The sequence below is a fragment of the Uloborus diversus genome, chromosome 2 (genome assembly GCF_026930045.1).
Source record: "Uloborus diversus isolate 005 chromosome 2, Udiv.v.3.1, whole genome shotgun sequence".
NCBI classification, from domain to species: domain Eukaryota; kingdom Metazoa; phylum Arthropoda; class Arachnida; order Araneae; family Uloboridae; genus Uloborus; species Uloborus diversus.
The window spans coordinates 183,778,188-183,802,334 of NC_072732.1; the positions used below are offsets into that span (position 1 = coordinate 183,778,188).

At 33.0% G+C, this 24,147-nt stretch overlaps 1 protein-coding gene across 1 annotated transcript; it reads right to left on the minus strand.

The window, feature by feature from the left end:
• Positions 1–627: 627 nt before the first annotated feature.
• Positions 628–21,420, minus strand: LOC129217547 (inhibitor of growth protein 4-like). Its single transcript, XM_054851868.1, has 7 exons — positions 21,159–21,420; positions 15,387–15,458; positions 12,136–12,302; positions 10,368–10,476; positions 7,118–7,232; positions 3,987–4,131; positions 628–2,260 (listed from the first exon to the last, which is right to left on the minus strand). Exons 1-7 carry the CDS (start codon positions 21,196–21,198, stop codon positions 2,159–2,161), a joined length of 750 nt encoding a protein of 249 aa, XP_054707843.1. The 5' UTR covers positions 21,199–21,420; the 3' UTR covers positions 628–2,158.
• Between the last annotated feature and the right edge of the window lie 2,727 nt (positions 21,421–24,147).

Genomic DNA, 24,147 nt, shown 5'->3' on the forward strand with positions numbered 1-24,147 from the left:
GAACACCACACTACTTCCTTTTACATCTGCTAAAAAATAGATGTTTTAAATAAATCAAAAGAAAGGTTGAGTGTATTCATGTATGCACATTAGAAGCAATATTTCTTAAATGAATAGCTTTTTAGACATTTTTCTACACACATAAAAGTTTGATGAACATAGAGAATTGGGCGCTTTTACTTGGTACTTCACTTGCCTCATTTTAAATCTTGGAGATCATTCTCCAATTTGGTTATTGCTGTCATGTTTGGTCAAAGTTGCACAGAAACTACTTGTTTGGCGATACCACACATTATTTTGCCTATTTAAAGGACTTTGGAAAAAAAAAAAAAAGCCTTAAAACAAGCTTAAAAGTTCCATCAAAATGAGAAAAAAATCCTCCCAATTATTAAAGAAACATAATAAAATGTAAAACAAGCCTCCATGTAACGAAAAAGAGATTAAGTAATGTGAAAAGTTTGATTCAAATAGTCCACCAAATATATATACAAAAAAAAAAAAAAACATTTTGAATAAACCACTGAAGATATACGTTGAGACTCATTAAAATGTAAAATAAAAAAAGAGGAGCAAACATGGTGATGACATAAACACTATTTTTCTATTCTGGTTAACATGGAGAAAGTGAAATAAGTCATCAAGTCATGTACTTACAACGAAAAGTACCGAGAATTGTACTTCCAAACGTAAAGAAAGGTGTTGATTACAAATGATGTCACATTTTGAGAGGGGAGGCAGTTTTGTGACATTGCAACAGAAGGATGTAACAAGAAGTGTGACAACATACATTTCTTAATAGTAATATGCTTATTAAAAGATGACATGTGTCAAGGGGAAGGGAAAGGGTAAGATGAAGTGAGACACTTGGAGACAAAATAGAGGGGGAGGGAGGACAAAATTAAAAAAAAAAGTGTGACATGATTTATGAATGGTCTCTAAAAGAAAACCGGAACATTAAGGCAAATTACTGCCCTTACATTCGTAATTCACATATGAGTCAAAATTTTTTTATTAATTGCGTAGCATAAAACAAATAGAAACTATTTTATACACTTTGGAAGAATGACAATATCACAATTCTAACTACTTAAAAAGTTCATTATCATTTTTTATTTTTAAAATGGCTTCAATAGATGTTTTCTCGAGCAAATACAGGTAACATAGACGAGCAAGTGGACGCCATTTGCAGAAAGTTTTGATGTTTTTTTTGCCAATTTCTGTATCGGCCAAGATTTTTTGGCGAGTGAAAAATATTGCTTGCCAGTTTTGCAGCGCCACTAATGAATAATACTGAAAAAGAAGTAAATAATATAATTGATAGTTACATAGTGACATCCCACTCGCATTCAACTTTACATTTTTACTGTTGGCAGAGATATAGGAAAAATAAATTTTAAAGAATGTGTTTGATTTTGCAGACAGTTTTAAATTTACTTCAGATCTGTTTTCAAAAAACACAGCATTAATTTAAAATATTTAGAAAAAAACTTGTTTTAGCGAAAGTTGTCCTAAATTTTTCTTCTCTTTTAGCCACTTTACGAAAGGCAGCTCACATTTCGGGGGCTTAGGGTCACACAAACGTAACTACATTATTATTATTTTTTTTTGTTACTTTTGGGAACAGGCATATCAGACTTCAATCTATTTAAGAGTCACAAGAGAGCATGTTCACCTGGCTCGAGTTCTGATTTGTGCATGCCTAATCTACACATAATGTTTAACCTTGTTTACAGAAACATAAATGCAACAGTTGATACGACTTCGTGTTATTGAAAATTTATGGTGAGTGTAGTTACATCTGTGTGACCCCAAGCCCCCCATTTCATAGGTAGAAAAGCACACTGTATTCCCAGTCTCACAGTTTTCCAACCTATTTGTCATGCTATTAGCATGTCGTCAGCAAATCATACAATACAGAACAGATGTTTAAAAGAAAAAAATGAGGAAAAAATAATGAACATTTTAGTTTTTTTATTATTTAAAAAGAATAATAAAGTAAAAGAAACATTGACAACCGCAATGATATCCACTACCGGTTACAGCATAAAAACAAGATGCTTTCAAAGATATGCTTGTGTTCTCACTAGGATTTTCACAGGACAGACAACCATGTCTTTGGTCCTCCAATTGGTGGAGCAGAGCGAAGGGGTGGCGGTTCTCACTTCTTCTTCCTATCGGCCGAGCAGTTGGAACAGAACCACTTCCCCTTCGGCTTGCTCGTCAGCCCCACGCATGCAAAATGGAACCATTCGATAGGACACTGAAAAACAACAGGAATCATTGTTTTAATGGAGTTTGCCTATCTGGAAACAGATTTCAAACTCACTAATCATTTACCTACAACAACTTTTATAATGTTGCAGTAAGTTACCGCCCCTGGAGCCAGAGCTAAGGCAGAACTACACACAATATACCAGACAGCCCAGTTATCACATCCTGAGACTGCAGTTTCATTTTTTTAGAACTCCTCAGTCAGGAATTGTTGGCACTCTCAGCTTCAATGAGATGACATCTGCCTCCAGTGGGATATTCACTATTCCTCATTGAGGAGTTCTAAAAAGAACGAAACTGCAGTCTCTGGATGTGATAACCGGGCTGTCTGGTATACTGTGTGTAACTTTTATAATGGTTTCACGCATTTAAGCCATATGTTACCAGCTACAATTTTTTATTTTTTAAACTCAATAATATACAACAGAGTTATATATTTCATTTTGCCTTGATGACCATGAAATTGCCAAGGTATAAGTGGAAGAAAGAGCTTCCAGTCATCAATAACCAGAGCATTTTATCACTCAGGTTAAACGAAAAGGTGACCACACAATGAGATTGGATAGTTGATTTCTCTCTATCGATAACTAGAGGGGACTCTCTCCTGCCAAACAAGAACAAAACTGATGTTCTCTGCATTTCATGTATCTGGAGGAGGGCGGTCCTCAAAAAAATGCCCGTGCGTAAAGCTAAATTTTTAATTTTATTCAAGTAACTATTAATTAAATATGGGATTAAATGTTATGCTTTGATAGTATATTAAAGCATGTTGTATTTCTCAATGACATTATTTTTTGAAGGCTTTGGTTAGCTGGAAAAAATAAAAAACTTAGCGTTAAGCACGGGACATTTTTTTTCAAGAATCGCCCAGAAACACCACATTTGCATAGGGCCCAAAAGTGGAAAACCTCATTATTTTACAATCAAAACATCATCCCGAATTTTTTACAAGGACATACCTTCATAACTACCCTGCTCCTGTGGCACGACAGCTCATGAGGGCCAAGGCCTACTGTGCCCAACTCGGTTTTAATGACCAGGGGCTCTGGGGTGCAAGGTAGATTTTCCGGTTAAATGGTCAGCCTAAGGTGGAACCCCCAGTGTTTGGTTCCCAAGTACGCTCGGTACTCATTTTATCGATCCACTGAAGGGATGAACACCAGAGTCGACCATGCCCAACCCGGGAATAGAACATGGGCCTGTGGCTTGGGAGCACGATGCACTACTACTGAGTTACTGGGTTTCTTTATAACTGCCAAGCTCTTATAACTACCCAAACAACTGGTCTTTTATAACTACTAAGTTCAGAATATACCTATTTTCACATTTTACTACATGAACTTTGGCAACAGTGCTGCTGTAAGAATGCCTAAGGTCTATGCTTAGAAATTTACAATTATTTTTGTGAAAATGCAGTTAATTTTGCAGTTCATTTTTTCTTTTCAGAAACAACTCTAGTCCTGCCCATTAATAGCTGAACTGTTTTGCTGTGTTTCAACTTTTTATAACATAATTATGGCTATAACATTTTTTTTTTTTTGGTCCCTTCAACTTAGTAACAAACGGGCACAGCTAAAATAAAATCAGAAATGTCAGCAAACTTTTAGTCCAAGATGTCAATTCTAGGTAAGTAGAATATTAGTTGATAGGACACTAACACAGAAGGCAGACGCTGAACATTATATTTCTCAAAACCATCGGGAGGAGATACTCACATCGGGATCGTCACAACCGATCATCTCTCCATAGGACACCTGGTGGCAGAAGCAGTAAGTGGGCTCATTTGGGTCTACAGGCATGTCAAGGACATCCGAGGGTTGGCCAAACTCCAGGGTGGCTGGGAGAGGTACAATCTCCGGCCTGCAAAATAAAAAAAGAAACAAATGTCTTATAGTTCCTGGCTGGCAATGGTAAGCATGGAGTTTCATCAAGTTGTTAAACGATCATTATAACCAAGCTATATACTTTACCATAGACATACTGAGTACATGTTTCTCTTAGCACATATCGTTGTCTCTGAGCAAGTAGGATATCTTAGTCTTAGTGTTGCTCTGAGGCGACGATATGTATCTACATAATTAGTTTATCATAAATTTTTGAAACAAACATTTTCAAACTTGAACTATTGCAAGAAATTTGTAAATTTTTAGCCCAAAATTTTTTTTGCATTGAAAATGACTCTGGAGGTGTAGTTTTACTTGTGATATTGAAATCACTGTGTTAAGCAAAAAACTGAAAGAAATACACAGTCTGAATTTGATTCCTCTGAACCAGCTACCTTTAAAATTTCATGGTAGATAGTCTTTATCACAATTTCATTTGCATAATTCAAAATTTTGTTAAAAACTGGCATTTGGCACAGGACAGTAAAAACATTTTAATGGATAAACATAATCAGTATATTTCAAATTGGGAGAACTTTTACGGTTCTGCGCTGGGTATTTTTGTTGATTGAAATAGAAAAGAAGAGCGCTAAAAGGGTGAATGAACATTCCCAATCAGGCAAGAAACACAGTATTTTCTAGTTATTCCTTTTTGAAAAGTGCAGAAGAAAGTTATTATTGATAATTCCCTGTAAGAAAAAACTTTTAAAACTTAATTAAAAAAAAAAAAAACTTATTTTTTTTCCTTTTAGCATAAAGCCTTATGGCTTAGCTATTCATCCACACTCATTGGTCTCTACACATAACAGGTCTGAATACATAAGTTTATTGCATAAGCTCTCGCTAAATGATCCATTCAGTTGTGTCATGCATTTTCTATATCTTTTCTGTAGAAATTAACAAGACAAACAAACCCAGTTTGAACCTTTTAGGACAGTCATATGGCCCTTTTACAGGGGCTGGATGATACAGAAATGAAGACAAAAAAAAAAAAAAAAAAAAAAAAAAAGCTGAAAAGAGTCTTGTTTGGTTGTAAGCAAAATAATAATACTGAAATTAATAAACTTCAAGATGTAGGCTAAACTGCAAAGAGTGAAATGTCCATTAAAATAATTATTCTAGGAATAAACCAGTGTGCCAAAAGCAATGGTAAATGTGTTTATTTTTCAATCTGTAAAACTGCAATCAAAGCTGAATGAGACTATTTTAGACCATACACGTGACACAATGATTGCAGTTATTGTGGGTAATCACCAGTCACAAAGCATTGTGAAAGTAAGCATTAGATCAGTTTTGGACTCTTGCATTATTTTTTTATTTTTTTTTTTTGTATTGTGTTTCTGATAATCAATCAAAGACAATACAATACTTAACACAAGGACACCAAGTAAACACATGCATAAAAAAGAGAAAAAAACATGAAATGATCATGAAACTGCAGTGAGTAAGGGTAATTTGTTTATTTATCTTAAAGATTGTATCTGAAAAGGTTGAAAGGTAACACTAAGATCAAAAGTTATCCATTTTCTTTTAAGTTGATGACAATTGCACTTGCACCTGTATTACCTGACACTTTTTGCACCACTCTATTATTCGCAGATTATACGAGGGTTGATCCAAAAGTAAGATTCCCATCAATTTTACAAATATACAGCACTGTCTATTCTCATTGAAATTTACATCATTGGAAAGATATCACGCTTCTCTATTTTTATTCATAATTGCCATCTTTTTCTGTGCATTATTGTTGACTGTGCCCTAACTTCTGTATCGAGTGTCCCAGAATTCCACCGCCAACCCATTGAGGAAGCGTTTCACACCTTTTTTGACTTTGTTGTCGGTCTGGAAACGTAGGCCATCAAAGTGCTCCTTAAGGAAACAAGGGGCAATCACTAGACTTGAGCTCTGGACTGAAATCAAGAACGGAGTGGTTTGTTGGCTGTCATGTCCCACTCTGGCGGTGGAATTATGTGACACTCGATACAGAAGTTATGGGACCATCGACAATAATGCACAGAAAAAGATGGTGATTATGTATGAAAATAGGTAACAGTTTTCTCTTTCCAACGATGAAAATTTCAATGAGAATAGACAGTGCTGTATATTTGTAAAACTGATGGGAACTTTACTTTTGGATCGACACTCGTGCATAGAATTATTTACCTCTTCAGGGTTGTTTAGTGCCTGCCCTATATTCAGACATCATAGACAATGCACAAGAGACCACTAGTGGTGATTACCAATGTTTTATTCAATCAAAGGTTTTCGATGAAGTTGAAAAGAATTATTCAATTTCTAACTAAGTTTAGCTGCCAAGAAATAAGAACAGCTGCTTGACAATATTAGTCGATTATCTGGGAAACTTATTCGATTAAGCGGGGATCTTTAACATTGTGTCTATGGGGATATATTCAGTTAAGGAAGACTTTATTTGTATAGGCGGGTTATTGGTTTATCCATTACCCGATTATGCACGGCTGACAGTATTAATAAAAATCACACACACACAAAAAAAGAGCAAATGAGGGAAAAGTCAACATTAAAGCGAACGGAAATTTAAGTGACGTCTAGTATTGAGAAGCTTTTAGGCTCAGGGCTGAAAATACCCAACAAGAAAACCAAGGTACTAGTCAATTTTAACTATAAAGTGGTCACAAAGGAAGAATTCACTTAATTCTTTTTAACCCCATGGAACAAAGCTAAAACTTTCTTATTTCAGGCATCAGAGCTAGCCATTGTTTAATTTCCCAGTGGCAGTAGATCTAAAAATTTTGTGAAACGAGGATTGAAAATAGGAAACTAAGCAAAACTCAGAAATAAACAGCTAAAAGCAAAAAATGTGGGTTAAAGAAAGATTTTGACCAATGTAAATATCTCAACATTAATGTTTGGTTCAAATGATTATTGTGCTAAGCGCATTCAAAAAAATAATCAAGTTTTAGAAGAAACACTAAAAAACTTACTGAACCACAGCTTGAGCCTTCATTTTTTTACGGACAGATTTTGGAATCTCGTCATCATCTGATGCTGCCTTCCTCCCTTTCTTTTTCTCCTTTTCAGCAGTTTTTCGACCTTTCTCTGAAAAATGGTGAAACAAATGAGGCTCCATACTGACTTAACAGCGAGGAATTTGAACAAAATGCATTAGCATTCAAATAATAATTAAAATTGAAAAAAAAAAAAAAAGCTTCAGAATACATATGTAAGGCAAAGATCAAGAAAGGTATACCATGTCTAATCCCAACATTGATTCAATTTGATGTAAACAAAGTCAATTAATTCACTGCTGTGACATATATTCTTTGCAGAACTAATTGATTGCAATCGCAAAAATAAGTCATGAATTTGTTTTTTTTAAATATTTTGGTAATTTAAGGCAATAGTAAATAATTTTAGTCTTCAGAAATTCTGGAGAATTGGAAGGGAAAAAAAAGCAGAAATTTTGAGGTTGAAACCATACTTAAAAAAAAACAATAGTACAAGCTATTTTAACCTGAGGCTAATAATATCAAAATCAAAATGTAATCTAACACTAAATTCTATCCTTTGTTTTACTTCTGTCATACTAAAATTTTTCTTCCTCAAAAGTTGGCTTTTGTTGTACTAGTTCAAAACATGATCTTGGAAAAAATACGAGCTATTTACAATAAAATAATACAAAATGTGTCTAAGTTATGAAAAAATGAGAACGTTAAAAACTTTCCTAAAAAGGAAAAAAAAAAAAAAAAAATAGTTGGCTTAAATTATGAGAACCATGATGCTGAAAAATATTCCAATTCCTGAAAAAAATCCTATTCAATGCCTTTAAAGGAACTTTTTTACATCATGCATTTTGCACAATTTCTATGGAAATGTTGTAGTTATTAGAGCAGTGGCGCACACAAGGGGAGTGTTCTGGGGGTCCAACCCCCCCCTCACCCCTAAGAGGTGTTTTTTTACTATAATCCTATGTATGTATTATCTAAAATAATTCCAAGCAAAGGTATAAATAATTTCAGATTTAATTATTGAAAAAATAAAATTTATTTTCCCCCTTTCTTTCCCTGCAAAATTTAACCGTATGTGAACCTAAATTGTTCTATAACAATGATTTTACGACGCTAGTTTTATTTTTAATTATGAGAAAAGTAAAGCTCTACTTAGCAGAGGCACTGCTATGCCCCCAGATACATTCAATCTTGTGCTTAATGGTATTTTAATTAGGTGCTTGTTATTAATCATTTAATTTTATTAACTAATGCTAAGTAATTATTCAATATTTTTTTAAAATGTCTTTATTCCCAACAATCAATCAACTCAAAAGAATATGTTTGGAGCATGTTGGAGTATGATAGGAGGATGGTGCAGCTTCGATCCCGGATTCCCCTTTGAAAACTTCTTGTGTGCACCACTATCAGAGTCAGTTTCACTTTGGTCACAATTGAATACTGGAGTATTCGAAGCAACTGGCGATTGAAACAAAAGCTTAAATGTTGTGTAGAAAATAAAACTTTGTGTTGTGATACAGTTGCTACACATAGTGACCAGGGTTGTTTGGTTTAAACCACGTTGGTTTAAACCATGGTTTAAAACAATTGGTTTTTAAAAATAAACCATAGGGTTTTTTTAAAAAATGTTTTTTTTTTTTTTTTTTAAAAGCCAAAAAAAAAAAAAAAAAAAAAAAAAATCCATTTTACAGGTTTACATTGATTTTCCCACACATATTGAAAAATGTAAAATTCCATTTATGCTAAGTTCCTAGCTAAGTTACAGAGATAAATACTAAAATTGCAAAGTTGCTTCTTCAAAATGTATTACAAGCTTTAATCGAAAAAAAATATTAATATATTTTTTATTTCATATATGTGCCATAAAGCAGATTTCAGTCAACTTCCATCATTATGCTTAATTTGCATGATTAGTTAAGATTTACTAAGGATTGAATCTTTTATTGTAGATGCAATCCATTATATTGCTCACTCCTGTTGCAGGGGTTTGACATTTTTGCCCATTTATTTGCACTTTCCTGGAATTTTAACTTTGACTTGTAAGGTAATCAACAGTCTAACTTAATTGTTTGCACCTAAAAATTAAGATTTGTTCTGCAGGTGAACACAAATAATATTTTTTGAATCAAATTAAAAAAAAAAGTTTATACTTCATATTATGATACATAATAGTTCCTTATATTATAATGTAGGAAGATTAAAAGACAAATTTTTAAATATGCACTGCACTTTTCTGATGCTGGTTTTAGTAATGTTGAAGACTTTTAAAGACGGTTGCATTGCATTTTTCAAATTCTTTTTCCTGGCTTTTCCACCACTCAGTCACTGTTGCAGAAGATATAACGTTTTTGGCAAAAATTTTTTTCTTGAAATAGAATTTGCTACACATTTATTTGTTCTAAAGAGTTTGCATTTAATATTTTTTAAACTTCAATGCTGGATGCAACATGTATGCCAGTAAATAAGCTGTAATTTAAGCCATATTACTCCAATTTTTTTATTTTTGATTTGGTTCTTTGTTTTAGCGATAGTCGATATCTTTTCCAAGTCTTTCCAAAATAAGAACGGAGTCGAATATAGAGCAGCACTTTTTTTAAAACTTTGTCAGTACAACAGCAATCAATTTTTTTAACTGTTCAATCATGTACTGTTGTACATTTTGCTTTACTTCAATTTTTGCGACATTGTGTATATAAAAATCAGCATTATGTAAGATCAGAAAGAAAAAATATGAAAATTGTTCTTTTGAAAAGATTATGCTTAAAAATATAACTTTTACCTTTATTCGATAATTATTCATATTATGTTGGTTTTATAAAGTTTTTTTCTTGGATCTTCATTATATTTTATCTTAACCCGCATCACAACCACTTCTTGAAGTATTTCGTATCATAAAAGGGTCTATATATACATGCATACTAATAAGTTAATCGAGTCAAACATTTCAATCAATATTTCCCCGCAGAAAGCTATTTTAATTATTTAATTTAGTTACAAGATTTTGTTCTTATCTCTTTAATTAATCAAGAAATTAGGTATAATGTGACTATTGAATAACTGATAATTACATGGAACCTTAATTACCTTCCGAAAATTAATTGTTTTTCTTGCAAATAGTATGTAAAACAAAAGAAACCTGGTTTAAACCAAAAAAAACCGCTTTTTTTTTGTTTTTTTTTTGAAAAAAAAACCGGTTTTTTTTATCAACCTTGATAGTGACACTTACTCTTTTGGGAGGGATCTGCATCTGGGGGATTTGGGTTGAGAGTCTTCTCTTTGAGGTCTGCCTCAAATCTGGCAAGGTCAGCATCCAGTCGTCTTATGTGCTTGTCAACCTGTAAAGTCATGTAAATATTTTAAACAAGAGCCACTCATATCACTAACATATTTCTCAGCAATAAAGTCTGTACCACAGAGTCAGACTGACGTAAGTCACATAATTAACTACTTTACCGGATAAAGGGAAAACATTTGTCTGGCACATGTAAAGGATGGGAGGCATGCTCTTTTACCACTGATTAACTATTAAAAAGAGTTTCAAAAAAAAAAAAAGAATTATATTGACACGGCTCAATGTCGAATAAGATTCTACATGAAATGCACTAATAAACAGAAAATCTAAATTTTTGGACTTACATTAGTCTGGCTCTGAGATACAGCATTGCAGATACTACTCTTCACTTTTCCATGACAGACCAGGTCTGCAAATGGAGCCCCATTAGGATAAAAAATATCCCCATGTGTAAATATTCACTCAATCAACATGAAAAAGCCAAATTGTGCATTATATGCATTTAGATCAAGAAAAGGAGAGTTCCAATACGTAACAACTAATCACACACAGGTAGCATAAGTTTATTAAAATGTCATGGAAATCGGTTACGTAAGGGCAAATTCTAGCATCATTAAGCATAAAGACAAAATCTTTAAAAATGAGTTTTTTGAAAATTGTTTTTTGAGAGCCTTGAAAGTCTTTAAAATGTAGAGCTACTCCCTTCTTGAACTAAGTGTAGTACATTGCAGAATTTGAGTGGGCAGAACTCAGAACAAGATGAAACATCACAGACTGTGGTGAGTTTTGCAGTTAAAACAATGAACAAGTTTGCCGAGAACTACTTGCAATGTTTATCTGTAGAGTTGGCCTACTGTTGTCATGTGAAGCATAAATGTACAAAACCAATAAACTGAATTCAGTATCTACTGTATTACCCCGCATTAGTCGGTATTCCGGAAAAAAGTGAGGTTGATTAGCAGGATAATATGAAGTCTATTTTACAACAAAACAAAAGTAAATTTCCCCATTCAGTTCCAATCAGAAAGTAAAACGTTGTAAGTACAAAAATTAATAATCCCAAAAGTAACCTCCTTTAAAAAAATTGTGATTGCATATAATCTTGTTACTTATAGTACATGATTATTAACGGATTTAATTATATGCCAGTAAAGAAATCAATTTGGAAGCAACAATTGTTGCTGCGATTTGTTTAAAATTTTTTTAAATAAATCATTTTAGGTTCCTTTTAGAGAGGCAAGTTTAATTTTATTTATTGAATAGCTACGGTCAATTCTTTAGCACCGGTTTATGGGCGGTAACTTTTTGCTTAAATGTTTGCTTGGTTTTAATTTAATTTTTATAAAAATATTCGTTAAAAAAATTTTTTTTGTTAAAATAACAAGTGACATTGCTGGTAAATATTTTTGCAAAATTAAACCGTTTATTAATACTTTTTATATAGAACTTAATTACAGTAGAACTTAAATTTACTTTTAAGCTAAAAACGTATTTTTTATAGTATTATTTTTTTTCCTAACTTTGAATATTCCGGCATGCCAGAAAGGACCAGGCAAATGTTATTGAAACTCTGGTGATCCACGAATTTCGCGGCATGCCATCTAATGCGGGGCAATATGGTATCACTTTAACTACCATCTACCACACAATCATCATTCTGTAAAAAAAATCAATAAGTAGTAGCTTTAATTAATACCCTCACCATCTCGTAGGTCTGCATAGCAAGCTGCACCTTGTCATCTCCATAGTCTTGAGCTTTCTTGAAGAGCTTCTTGATCTTGGCCATCTGCTCGGCCTTGGCATCGGAAGGCAGCTCACGAATGTTCTTCAGGAAGTCTGCCGAGAGGGTGTCGATGGTCCTCAGGTCATCTGAGAAGTTTTAAGAACAAGATTTATTAGTCTGAAATGTGGTTCATGCTCATAATTTGATAAAGAAATTGAGGAGTTTTAGTGATGACAATCATCACTAATATTCATAAAAAGGTTGTCAATAAAACCATACAAGGTAATATATTAAAGAATTTTAACTTGTTATAAATTTGCAAAAACTAAAAGAATTTTCTCTTTTTCTCCTATATATACAGTCGGCTTATATTTTAATGAAGTCAGAGGGACCTGCAAAATCATTTTGACATAAAATATTAAAACAAACAAACAAAACAGTATTTATTTAATTAAAAAGGATAAAAAAAAAAACTAAAAATAAATATAGCAAAAATGTTGCAAGCTGTGGTTGAAAAAAAAAAAAAAAAAAGCATCATAACTAAAACGGCAACCCTTTTTAATGTAAGAAAAGTAAAAGAAAAAAAAAGTGTGAAAATATATCTTTCCAAAGAAGGATGGGGGGGGGGGGGGAGCAAGTGTCTCCAGTAAGCTCACATGTGAATGATGTCACTGCAAAAGAGGAAAAGTTAAAAATCCTGTGTTTTGATGATGAGTGAAACTGCATCTTCTTCTGTACTTAATTATTTCATGTTTTTGAATAAAAAATTTTTGAAGAGAGCGAATTGTTTAAAAATTAACGTACGTAGTAATGGAAAAGTGAGCCTTTACACTTTTTGTTTGATGAGTTGAGAAAAAAAAATATGAAAATCTGAGCATAGTTTTCAAAAATTCATAAATGATACAAAAATCACTCTGTTTGCAATTTTTTTTCTCCATAAAGCTTGAAGTTGAATTGCCAAACCTCAGCTACAAAAATTACTTCTCTGATGGAAATAGTTTAGAGTCTGCAGAGTAAAACTGTTAAAAAATCACATAAAATATTAACTATATTTTTCTCTAAGTATTCATCGAAACTTAAACTTTGGGGTCTACAACATCTGCTTTTAGGCCTTATTGTTTTCACAGGAAATGTGCTACAAATTCGTACGACTGTTAAAAAATCACATAAAACATTAGGGCAGTTCTCAAAAGGTGGGAGCAAACACAGACCTCAACTCTGAAGCTTCAACATCAAACAACTTTCATTTTAATTAACTCAAAAATTTTTGAGTAAAATTATAATACTGTATGAGATAAGAATTGACATAAATTATGGAAAAAATGCTCTTCAAATACCCTTAAAAAGTATTTTTTTTTTGCTAAAAGGCACAATTTTGGACATTCAAAACATTAATTGAACAAATGTAACATCAAAAAAAAAAAAAAAAAAAAATAAAATAATAAATAAATAAAATAAATAAATAAATAAATAAATAAAATAAATAAATTATTTCCATACATTTCAAAAAAAAAAAAAAATAATAAATAAAGGTATGAATTTCAAACTGAATAATTTTTTGGTAATATCTTTCATAAATTAAAAAAGTAAAGACATATTATTTATTTTGTAAACTATTTTAGAAAAAAAGGAAGTTGGAAGTTTGATGTATGTCCAAAAGTTAGGATCTGGACAATGCTATTATTTGAGAACTAAATATATGATTAATATGTCTTAAAGGTATTTTTTGTTCTTCAAAATCAATTTTTTATTATTTTAAAGGGTTTTCATATGTTTTTATGCAGTATCTATGAGGCAAAATCATTTTTCTTAAACATATATGTGAGATGTCCAAATTGCGTTACGATCTAGATGCCGATAATTCTGTCCATTTATTTATTATTATAAATGATCTTCTGTCTTGTAACCTTAACAAAAAAGGCTATTATAATGTTAATTTCTTAAATCCATTGGTATTTTGCACAATTAATACGTTATGCATGGAACATTACATAAATAACAGTAGAAACACAACTTTTGATCGTAACGAACGCATTGAAGTAAACAAAACGGCAGCAGTTCATAACTCTGCAACATTTCGAATATGATTATCTGTTATTTTGCTAACATATTGGATAAAATGTTTTCAAATTACGACAAAAAATCAATATCTAAACAGCAATTATTTAATAAATAATTCTTCAATGTTCTAATATTTAGATATTTCTCTCTTCGCACAAAAATCCCCAAGCAAACCCCAACTGGCAACAACTCACAGCGTACGATAAGTAAAGGGTTACCAGCGGGGAATTCCGGTTTTCGCCAACAGCATGTTTTGGCGACTTTATCATTTGTGCTCGCAAAATGGATGGTTTTTTTTCAGATTCTAGGAAACCATAACAAAATTTTATTACTTAAAGACCAGTATATAAAGTCATTCAAGTACTTTAAATCCTCTATTTTTCATTGCAGAACTTAAAAATAGATAAAATTTTCATTGGAAAAGTTCAAAAACTGAAACTTACATTATGAAGATGTCCAAAATTTGTTACCTACTGGACAAGTATATCCTAAATCTGTTACCTACAGACCGATCATCAAATTTACTATTTATTAATTTTCATAAATACCTGCTGTATTTTTATATTTGTACATGGTGTTCTAGGTGTCCATACTATACAATAAAAACAAAACTGATGTCAAATTTCAAAATTTTAAAAATTGCTCAGAATTAACCTTTTGAGAACTATCCATTAACTATATTTTTCTCCAAGCATTCATCAAAATTTAAACTTTGTGGTCTACAACCTCTGCTTTTAGGCCTTATTGTTTTCACAGGAAATGTGCTACAATTTCCTACAGACAAACATCTAATTCTAATTTTAGATACAGTGTTGAACTTGCATTACACTACATAGAAAAAACAGAAATTTAAAGAACTAGGGAGTAACTTTTTTTTTTTTGGAGTTGGTTTTGATATTAAGAAGTTTTTCAAATATCTGTATCAGTAGCATACATATAGACTTCGGTGCAGCTCCCCCCCCCCCCCCCCCTAAAAGATTTATAATTGCAAACCCCCCACCATAAGATAAAAAAAGTTGATAGGTAGTTATTTTTTCAGGGAGGGACAGGGGTGCTATGTACTGGTCTGGATAATAAGAAGCTATGGAGTACAAATAAACACCTACAAAACTCAGCAAGATAGAGGGAGATAAAAAAAAGAAACACAAATAAAAGAAATAATTTTCTACCTTGAGCTCTCATATCAAGATCTCGCATCAAATTAAAATTTCTTTGAAGTTCCTTGGGCAATGTTTCCAAACCTAAGAGTATAAATGAATAAAAAAACTTATTATTAATGATTTGATCAGAAAATTAATGCATTAAAGTTTGTTATAGCTTCAAAATTTGTATGGAATTTTTAGCAGGGAAAGCTTTTTATGAATTACTTTTACCTAAATGAGATTCATTTTATAAATTTCTAAACATAGTAAAATACATCTAACATGAAAACACTCAGTTTGCATGAAATGATATAATACTGCAGAATTGAATACAATTCTTTGAATACAGTATAAAAAATATACTGGTATCATCTGATATGGTAAATCTGATGTAAATTTAGACCCCCATGTCTGACCCTGATTATGAAATTAAAATTTAATAACGAAAAAAAAAAGAAAACACCTTTACATTACCTTTTAGTACATCAAAAGTACTAAAAATGCCAGATTTAAGATTTTTGCAACAACTGTTTAAAAAAAAAAAATTAATTTGAATTTTTGACATTTAGAATTCAAATTATGTTTTTCGCAATCAGGAGCGTGTGTGTGTATGAATGCGTGTGTGTGTTTGTGTAGGCGCATGTGTGTGTGTGTTGTGTATGAAGTGCTGTGTGCTTACACTCGTGTATGTATGTATGTAGGCATATGTGTTTGTGTCTGTGTGCAGGCATGAGTGTGTGTATGTGTATGCGTGTGTGTGTGTAGGAGTGTGTGTATGTGTAGGAATGTGTGTTTGTGTCTGTGCACAGGCATGAGTGTGTGTGTACGATATGGATGCAACCTGAAGACGGTTTTCGCATGAGGAGCAGCATCGTGAGGCCGGTCGACGTGATGATGGTGCTGGCAGAGGGTGCTGGTGGGAAAAAAATGATAGGAATTCAAAACAATCAAGTAAGAACAATGAGCAATCGTGATTGCTCAAAAAAAAAAAAAAAAAAAAAAAACAATATTTTTTTATGTCAATTTAAAATAACAGCAGCAATAAATAAAAAATAAGATCGTTACAATGGGCAATTTAAAAAATCATAACAAAATGTTTTTACGAAAAAAAAAAAACAGCAGTCAATTCGCGATAATTTGAAGTCCGATAACACGAAGTTTTTATCAAGTCCCGACCCCTTTGTCTTTAATTACATGCTAGTGTTTCTCAGTAGCTCAAAATTAACTTCCTTTAACTCGATGTTTTTTCAAAGATGACTCGAAATTTATTTCGAAAGAATGAAAAAAAAAAAAAAAAAAAGAAAGGACTAAGTGACTATGAGAGAAAAATTAATTCACCTTCAATTGCAATTCTTGCACAATAGACTTCTGTCTAAAGCAAGAAGAACACCTGTTGAACCAATGTGCAATAAAGGAGTTACACGTGCGGAAATGAGTTAGCTTGTTTTCTTTTGTTGTACTGTACTGTTTAGTTTTTTTAAATGTTGCTAAACTGAAAATTCGCTTTTAAGCTGTCAAGTCAATGATTGTACCTTTATTCTAAGACTAGCCTAAGTTAAGATGCTTTCCCCTTCATTCTTTAGTTCGACCCTTTGCTGATAACTTCCTGAGAGACAGAGTGAGTTTTCTTTACTATTAAAGATGTCTAAGCAAGTACTCTGTCAATGATATTAAAAGAGAAATTTCTAAAGCGGTAGAATGCATGAATACGAATTATAAACGAATGAAGATGTGCACCTTTCCTGAAGTAGAATCAGCTGTACTCAAGTGGTTCCAGCAGTTAAATTTCATTTTCCTTCTTCTTAAAACAATTATTTTCAAAAAATGCAGCAAAACTTCTGAGTTTTTTCTGAAAGTAGGGGGTTGACTTAGCTACTGGTTTTCGATCGCAGGGTTGACAACATAAGCAAAGGTTTTGGCAAGTACCTGATATATTTTATTGCTTGGTAAACAAGTTTTATGCTGTCTTAAAATGGTTTGATAGAAAACCACATTGGCATGAATGATTTCAATGTACACTATACTAATTCTTGAAGTTCAGATGCGAGGCTTTCTTCACTTACATACACAGTCTGAGAGTTCTATTTGCCTTTGTCAACCACCTCAAATGTGATAAACGTTGAGGATTCCGTGCAGCCAAATCTTCTTTACAGGTTCCCGATTCAATTGCCTTTGAAATATCAAATTAATGATGCTGATCTTCGCTGAACACGTTTCGGTCCATCTCTGGGACTAGGTAGTTGATAGTCTGAAAGTTAACTCATGGAAGATTCTGGCAGTCAACTAACTTTTTCCCCAACTGACCCTTTAGAGGTACTAGACCCCGTTGTCTTGCCATCAAAGAGCTGAAACATGTGGTGGAATGGCAACTCATTGAAATGGAAGAGACAAACTGCTCATTGCATAGTCGTATATCATGACAGAAAATTACCAAGATTTGCAGAACTAAAACAGCTAGATTGAACTAAATAATAGTTTAGAGATGAGTACTGAAAGATGCAGAATGAAAAAACAATGTTGGGAGACAGTTCTAGGATGGCGGGGAGTGGAGCTCCCCAGCCAGGCGAGTGACGTTGTCTGGATTGCTGTCTGACGTCTGTGCAGGAGAGTTTCTAAGGCTTTGCGCTACCGGAAAACATTGACTGAACCTGCCAGTTTTTTTTCTATCTCATTTTCAGTTTGACAGAAAAAATACTTCATCTATAATATTTAAATACTGATTATTCATCAAATACTGAAAACCCATAAAAATATAACTTTTTAATCATTTTGGAAAATTTTAGGGCCTATGCGCGATCGAAAGATATTAGCTGATCAAAACCAAATTTAAACACAATGCTTTGAGGCTCTGTTTAAAGACGTTACAAAGTATTACAATAAGAAAACATTTAATTAAAATTTTTTTAAAAAATCTCAAAAATGATATTTTTTTCATATTTTGTCAAACTTTAGGCCCCATGCACGAACAGAAGATATCGATCAATTTCCATAATTCTTTTTTTCCTTTGTTTGCTTTATAATTCGCAACTTTTCCGTGCTATTACAACTTCGAAATAAAAAAATGAGTTTTTTTGGCGCACCCTACTGTACAGTAGATACAGTAATAATATTCATGAGTTGAAAAATTAAGATAGTGATTATTTATGCTCCATGATCAGATCGTTATTCTTTTTTAATGCATATTTAAATAGGTTTGCTTTGCTTTTCCTTTTATAACATTTTCATTTATGCAGCAACTTCTCTTCCTGATCTCTTTAATTCACTGTACAAGAGCAGCTTCCATTTTTATAATGCATATTTGCTTTGATTAGACATTGCTTTGCCAAGCTTCAATACTGAAACTAAGTTCTGAACTTTTAATGGATATCTTTTTGTTTCGACTTTTAATGGTAAGTATGGAAGATTCACGGCTCTCCTCTGATATGCCCCCCTCTTGGCGAGATTTTAATTTTTCGCTCGATACGAAAATCGCCAATAAGGCGATAACTTGGCAACCCTGGTTTTGCAACTTGAACGCTGGAAAGTAGTTTCTCGAAGTGTGGTAGGAGGTAGGTGCTCACATGTTCCGCTCTTAGGGAGATTTTAAGTTGAATACTCTAAAATAAAGTTTCAATTCAAACTTTATTTTAGAGTATTCTTTTTCTTGTTGTTTTTTAATGTTAATTTAGTTGAATTTTCTATTTTAATTATGAGTTCGGTTTGTGATGTTGTCCAAATGTATCAATTGAAATTTTTGAATGAATCTTCTTTTTCTTTTTCGTCAGGTCGTCCAACGTTTGGACGTACCGGAGTCCTAAATAGATTTTTTATATTTAAATTCGCGAAATTAATTGGGTGGAGTACAAAATACAAGTAAAATAAGGTTGTTTTTTATGGAATTTTTTTTGTCAAAACAAACATAATTTAAATATTTTTGTAAAGTAATGATAATAAAAAATGGGATAATTTCCCTAAGAGCGGAACATATGTGCACTGCCTCACGTGAGGAAGTAAAAGAAAAGTAAAAAAGGTAAGTGAACATATTTTGAATTATTGTGTTTTTAGTGTGTTTCTGGTAGTTTGTATTTTGGTCTGGTTGGCATTTTTGTAGCACAAAAATGGTGTTAATTTCACATAAAATCTGTGACTTTATTGTATACTGAACGGAGGAGATCTGTGACTTATATCCGACTGTGATGTATATTAAAAGTCGGAGGGATAACGAGCCCGAGGTCTCATAGTACTTTCGTAATGAGACCGAGGCAGGGCCGGCGAGCCGAGGTCTCATTACGAAAGTACTATGAGACCGAGGGCTCGTATCCCGGAGAAACAACGGAAAAAAATTAATGCATTAATTTCATTAAATAATTAATGACATAATTTGAATTTTTCCTGTTGGCGCTAAAAAAGCATCGCTAAGAACAATGTATGGCATATGACGTCATACATAGTTTTCTTGGCGACGCTTTTTTGGCGCCAACAGGAAAAAGTCGCCAAGAGGGGGGTATATCAGATTTGTTCCAGATTCACTCATACTTAATGATGTGACGTTTTGTAATTGTTCAAGCATATAGAGAATCTTAACCTTTTTTTGGCAGAATCTTATTTTTCTTCCAGTCTTCAAACTTTGGATGAAACAGCACACTAAGGTAACATTACATCAACTTTAATGATTCAAATGAAAAAAAAAAAGAATGATGCTGAGTGGGTCTTTGATGCACTAACAGACTAGTTTGGTGTGAGAACTTTTGCTGTCAGTGATGCTAAAGAGATGTTAGTAAAGTTTCATGAAATCAATATTTCGTAGCCAGTAACAAAGCTGATACTTCCTTTCCAAAACATTTGTATAGTCGACCAGGAATTCGTGCTAGCTCTAAAATTCGTTCTCGTGAAAAATTTGCGTTATAGCCCTTTTGCGTCAGTCGAATCGCGTTGTAGCTCGAGTCGACTGTATAGAGATTTAGCCGAGGAGGTTCCCAAGCAAATTCCTTTTTTTTTTCAATTGATAAAGTATTTTAAAAATTGACTTTTAGAAGGTCAATTTCATAATGAATCTAGTGGAACGTTTTGAAACCCAATCCCCTTAACATCATTGAAGGTCGTCTAAACTTGCGTTTTTTTGGAATTCAGTTCTGGGAAATTACTGGAGGAAAGTTACTGAACCCATTCCTGACTAAACATAAAATGTCCACAATCACGTCTTTTGGACTTACATTTTGAGAGATGTCTGGAGGAAGGGCTTCCAAACTCCATCTAAAACCACTAAAGATCGTCTAAAATTGCCGTTTTAAAACTTCAATTCCAAAAAGTTTCCAAGAGATTCGAGCCCAATTCCTTCAATCAACATTGTATCAAAGATAACCTACATTTTTGCTTTAGGACCTCAATTCGGAAAAAAATGCCGGTGAAAGGTCCCTCAAGGGAGGGACAATCGCCTTTCCCTTGCATCCGTCCTTGCCTAATATCAGTAGTCATATAATCTTCCAAGTCTTGAGGGCAGGGACGAACTGGCTATGCGGGCATTTGGGCAAATACTCGTTGCGATGGAAACATGGAATTACAATAAATACAGTACAATTTTCAACAACAAATGTGAATGCAAAAGAAAAATAAACTTTTTATTTTGTTTCAATTGCTTGCTTTTATAACTTTATCAAAAACTCTGTATCTCGAAGTTTTCGCCTATTGAAATTCGAGAGTGACAGATTCGACTGTATAAATGAAAAATTTGGTACGGCCAACAACATATTTACACATTGATACACAAACCACTCTACGCAATTATCGAAAAATAATCAATCAGTGGAATAAATAACTCACTGTCGAGGTAGTGCTCCAGGTAAGTAGCTTTGGTAGTCATACTGAAATTTATTTAAATGCTAATTATATGTTGTTGAAAAACGGCTTCCAGTTATTTTCAATGAAATAAATCAATTTGCATACATGGATTTAGATTACTTGGGAGTAATCACATGTATATTTTTACTGATCACTCAGAGTATATTTTTTAGTTAGTGTATTTTATATGAAACAAAGCATTAGCATTTACTAACAAACAAGCAAGTCATCATCATCATCATCCATTCATCCATTGACATATTTGAAAGTTACAGTGAAGCTGAAAACTTAGCAAATTTAATTAGGCTACGTTCGCATACCTTAACCGGTAGCTACCGGTTAGGTTGATCACATGAAAGCAAGACTAACACGCAGGAGATAAAATACTTCTTATTGGTCAAAAATGTCACGTGTTTCAATCAACCAATCAACTACCTTAAATTGGTTTCAATCGGTGGATCATAGAACGCTTTGGTTAGTCACCGGTAGACCAGTCAAGGTATGCGAACGCACCCCTTTTTGAAGTTATTGACAAAGAAAGCTTAAAAACTAAATGGTGATGATTTTCATGAAATAATCTGTAACCAGTTACGTGCTAAATTGTAGTTCTGCATCAGAGCCAGAAAAAAATTTGAAAAAAAAAAAAAAAAGCAAACACAAACAACAACACGTTTTCTAGCAGACGAATCTTGTCCGCACATGTACTGCTACTATTACTGCAATCGAAGCACTTGTAAAATGTTTTTTTATGGTAAAAGATAAGTCTTTTCCTTCTTAGATTTTTCTTTGCAAAAACACATTTTGATAAAAGATTTTTACATGCACTGGAAAGATTCTGCATGCAATCATTTCATTTAATTCACCCGATCTGAGGTACATTTCTTATCTTATACGTTAAGTCGTAGATGCTTATCTCTGCTAAAACTTGCCTTGAAATAGCATTATACGAGCTGGAAGTTTCTGTTTTTATCCTTTTGTTGACGATTTCTGATTCAGTGGTAAATTCAATCGCCAGAAGTACATGCATCAGCTCGAATAGTAGTTGCTTTGATGTGAAACCTCCTTATCAAGTATGTTTGTTTTCATTTGTGTGTGTTTATATTTAATTTATTTTTCCTACTAGATGACTGAGTATCAAATGGGTTTGATGCATTTATTTCTCGGAAATAATGCAAGGGTAATTTGAGCAATCCCGAAACATTTTTAAATATTTGTCCATGTATCTTTTCTTTACTAATAATAAAGCTGAAAGTCTCTCTGTCTGTCTGGATGTCTGTGACGCGCATAACGCCTAGACTGTTCGGCCGATTTTCATGAAATTTAGTTTGTAGCATGAGGGTGTGCACCTCGAAGCGATTTTTCGAAAATTCGATTTTGTTCTTTTTTATTCAAGTTTTAAGAAAATTTTATCGAGCAAATTATCCCAACGTGGAATAGTAAATTACGAAATTATCATAACGTGGAACCGTAACATGGGCGATCCATTTAACATAGCAAATTGGCAAGAAATTCATCACCCATTATTTGTAAATATAGAGGTGAACCAAATGACCTTTTAATTTTCTACTACTTGCAAAGCCGTGCGGGTACCACTAGTAGATACATAAATATAGATTGCAACAATAGAGATAAGTACATTACTCATTACTTCTATCTATTTATCTACATTATTATCCATGCATACAATACAGAAAATTAAAATGCATATTCTATATGTGTCTATTACAAATGTAAATTCTATAATTCTGCGTCTATGAAAAAATGTAAGTTCTATAGGTAAAATCTTCTAATATATCTATATGTAAAATATCTAAATGTAAGTTCTATTTTCAGACACATATGTGGGTATGGGTAGAGTGCTATATACCCAATAAATGGGTATACCCATTTCCTTAACTGGCTCTCCAATTTCCCTCCCTACTGCTTAACTGAAAAGAATAATGCAGGGGTGCCCACAAGTTGCGCCATCAAAATTTTTGGGGGGGATTTTTTTTCCAGAAGGTTTTTTTTTTCTTTAAAGCATGAAAATTTTGAAATTCGGAAAGAAAAAATATTTAAACTCATTCAATAAGAACGTCATTTCACGTACTCTTCAGGGGCGTCGCCGTAGCACCCCCCTCCCTGGTTTTTCAAAAGTGGGGCCGCCAATTTCATTTTAGCGATGCAACTGACGAAGAAAAAGGCTAACTCTTCGTTGTTTTGAAAAAATAAAATAGTAATTATAAATGAACAATTGAAATAATAGTGACAAAAGGCATTTTTTCTGTAAAATTCGAATAGACAATGTAATCTTAAAAGACAATTTAGGAACATCCACGATTCTCTTTTATTAAGACTGTCTATAAGTAAGGGCCGCAGAAATGTACGCTTCAAACATTTTTATTAACGCAAAAAAAAAAGTATTGAGTACAGTACACTGTACACTAGGCCGCAGAGTGGGTATGTCTGCCTAGTCGGAAACTATGGGCTCGGCTCAAATTAAAGTATTATGCATAGAGAAAAAATTAGCATAATGGGAGGGAGGACCGGTTAGACAAAACTAACATGGCGCACGCCTTGTCTCTCGGCGGCCCTGGTTATTCAAAACCATACTCCAATGTTCTTCAGTTTAAAAAAAATACATAAATAAATAGGACATCTTCATTAGGACAAACCATAGGATAGGGGTCGCCGAAACATTCTTTCCTTTTTTTGATGAAAAATGTTGTCCTGAAAATCATTGCAAAGTGGAGAAAAATGTATGGGTTACCTAAATAAAGTTGAAATAGAGAGAGAGAGGAAAAAAAAAAAAAAAACAGTTAAATGCAAAGAGAGATGTAAAGCATTGTAATGAATACTCACAACAAAAGTTCTAAATGTTTGAATGTAAAAATCGTATGTAAATAAAAGCTTGATCAAGAGATGCAGGTGGCATATCTTTACTAATAATAAAGCTGAAAGTCTCTCTGTCCGGAGGATATCTGGATGTCTG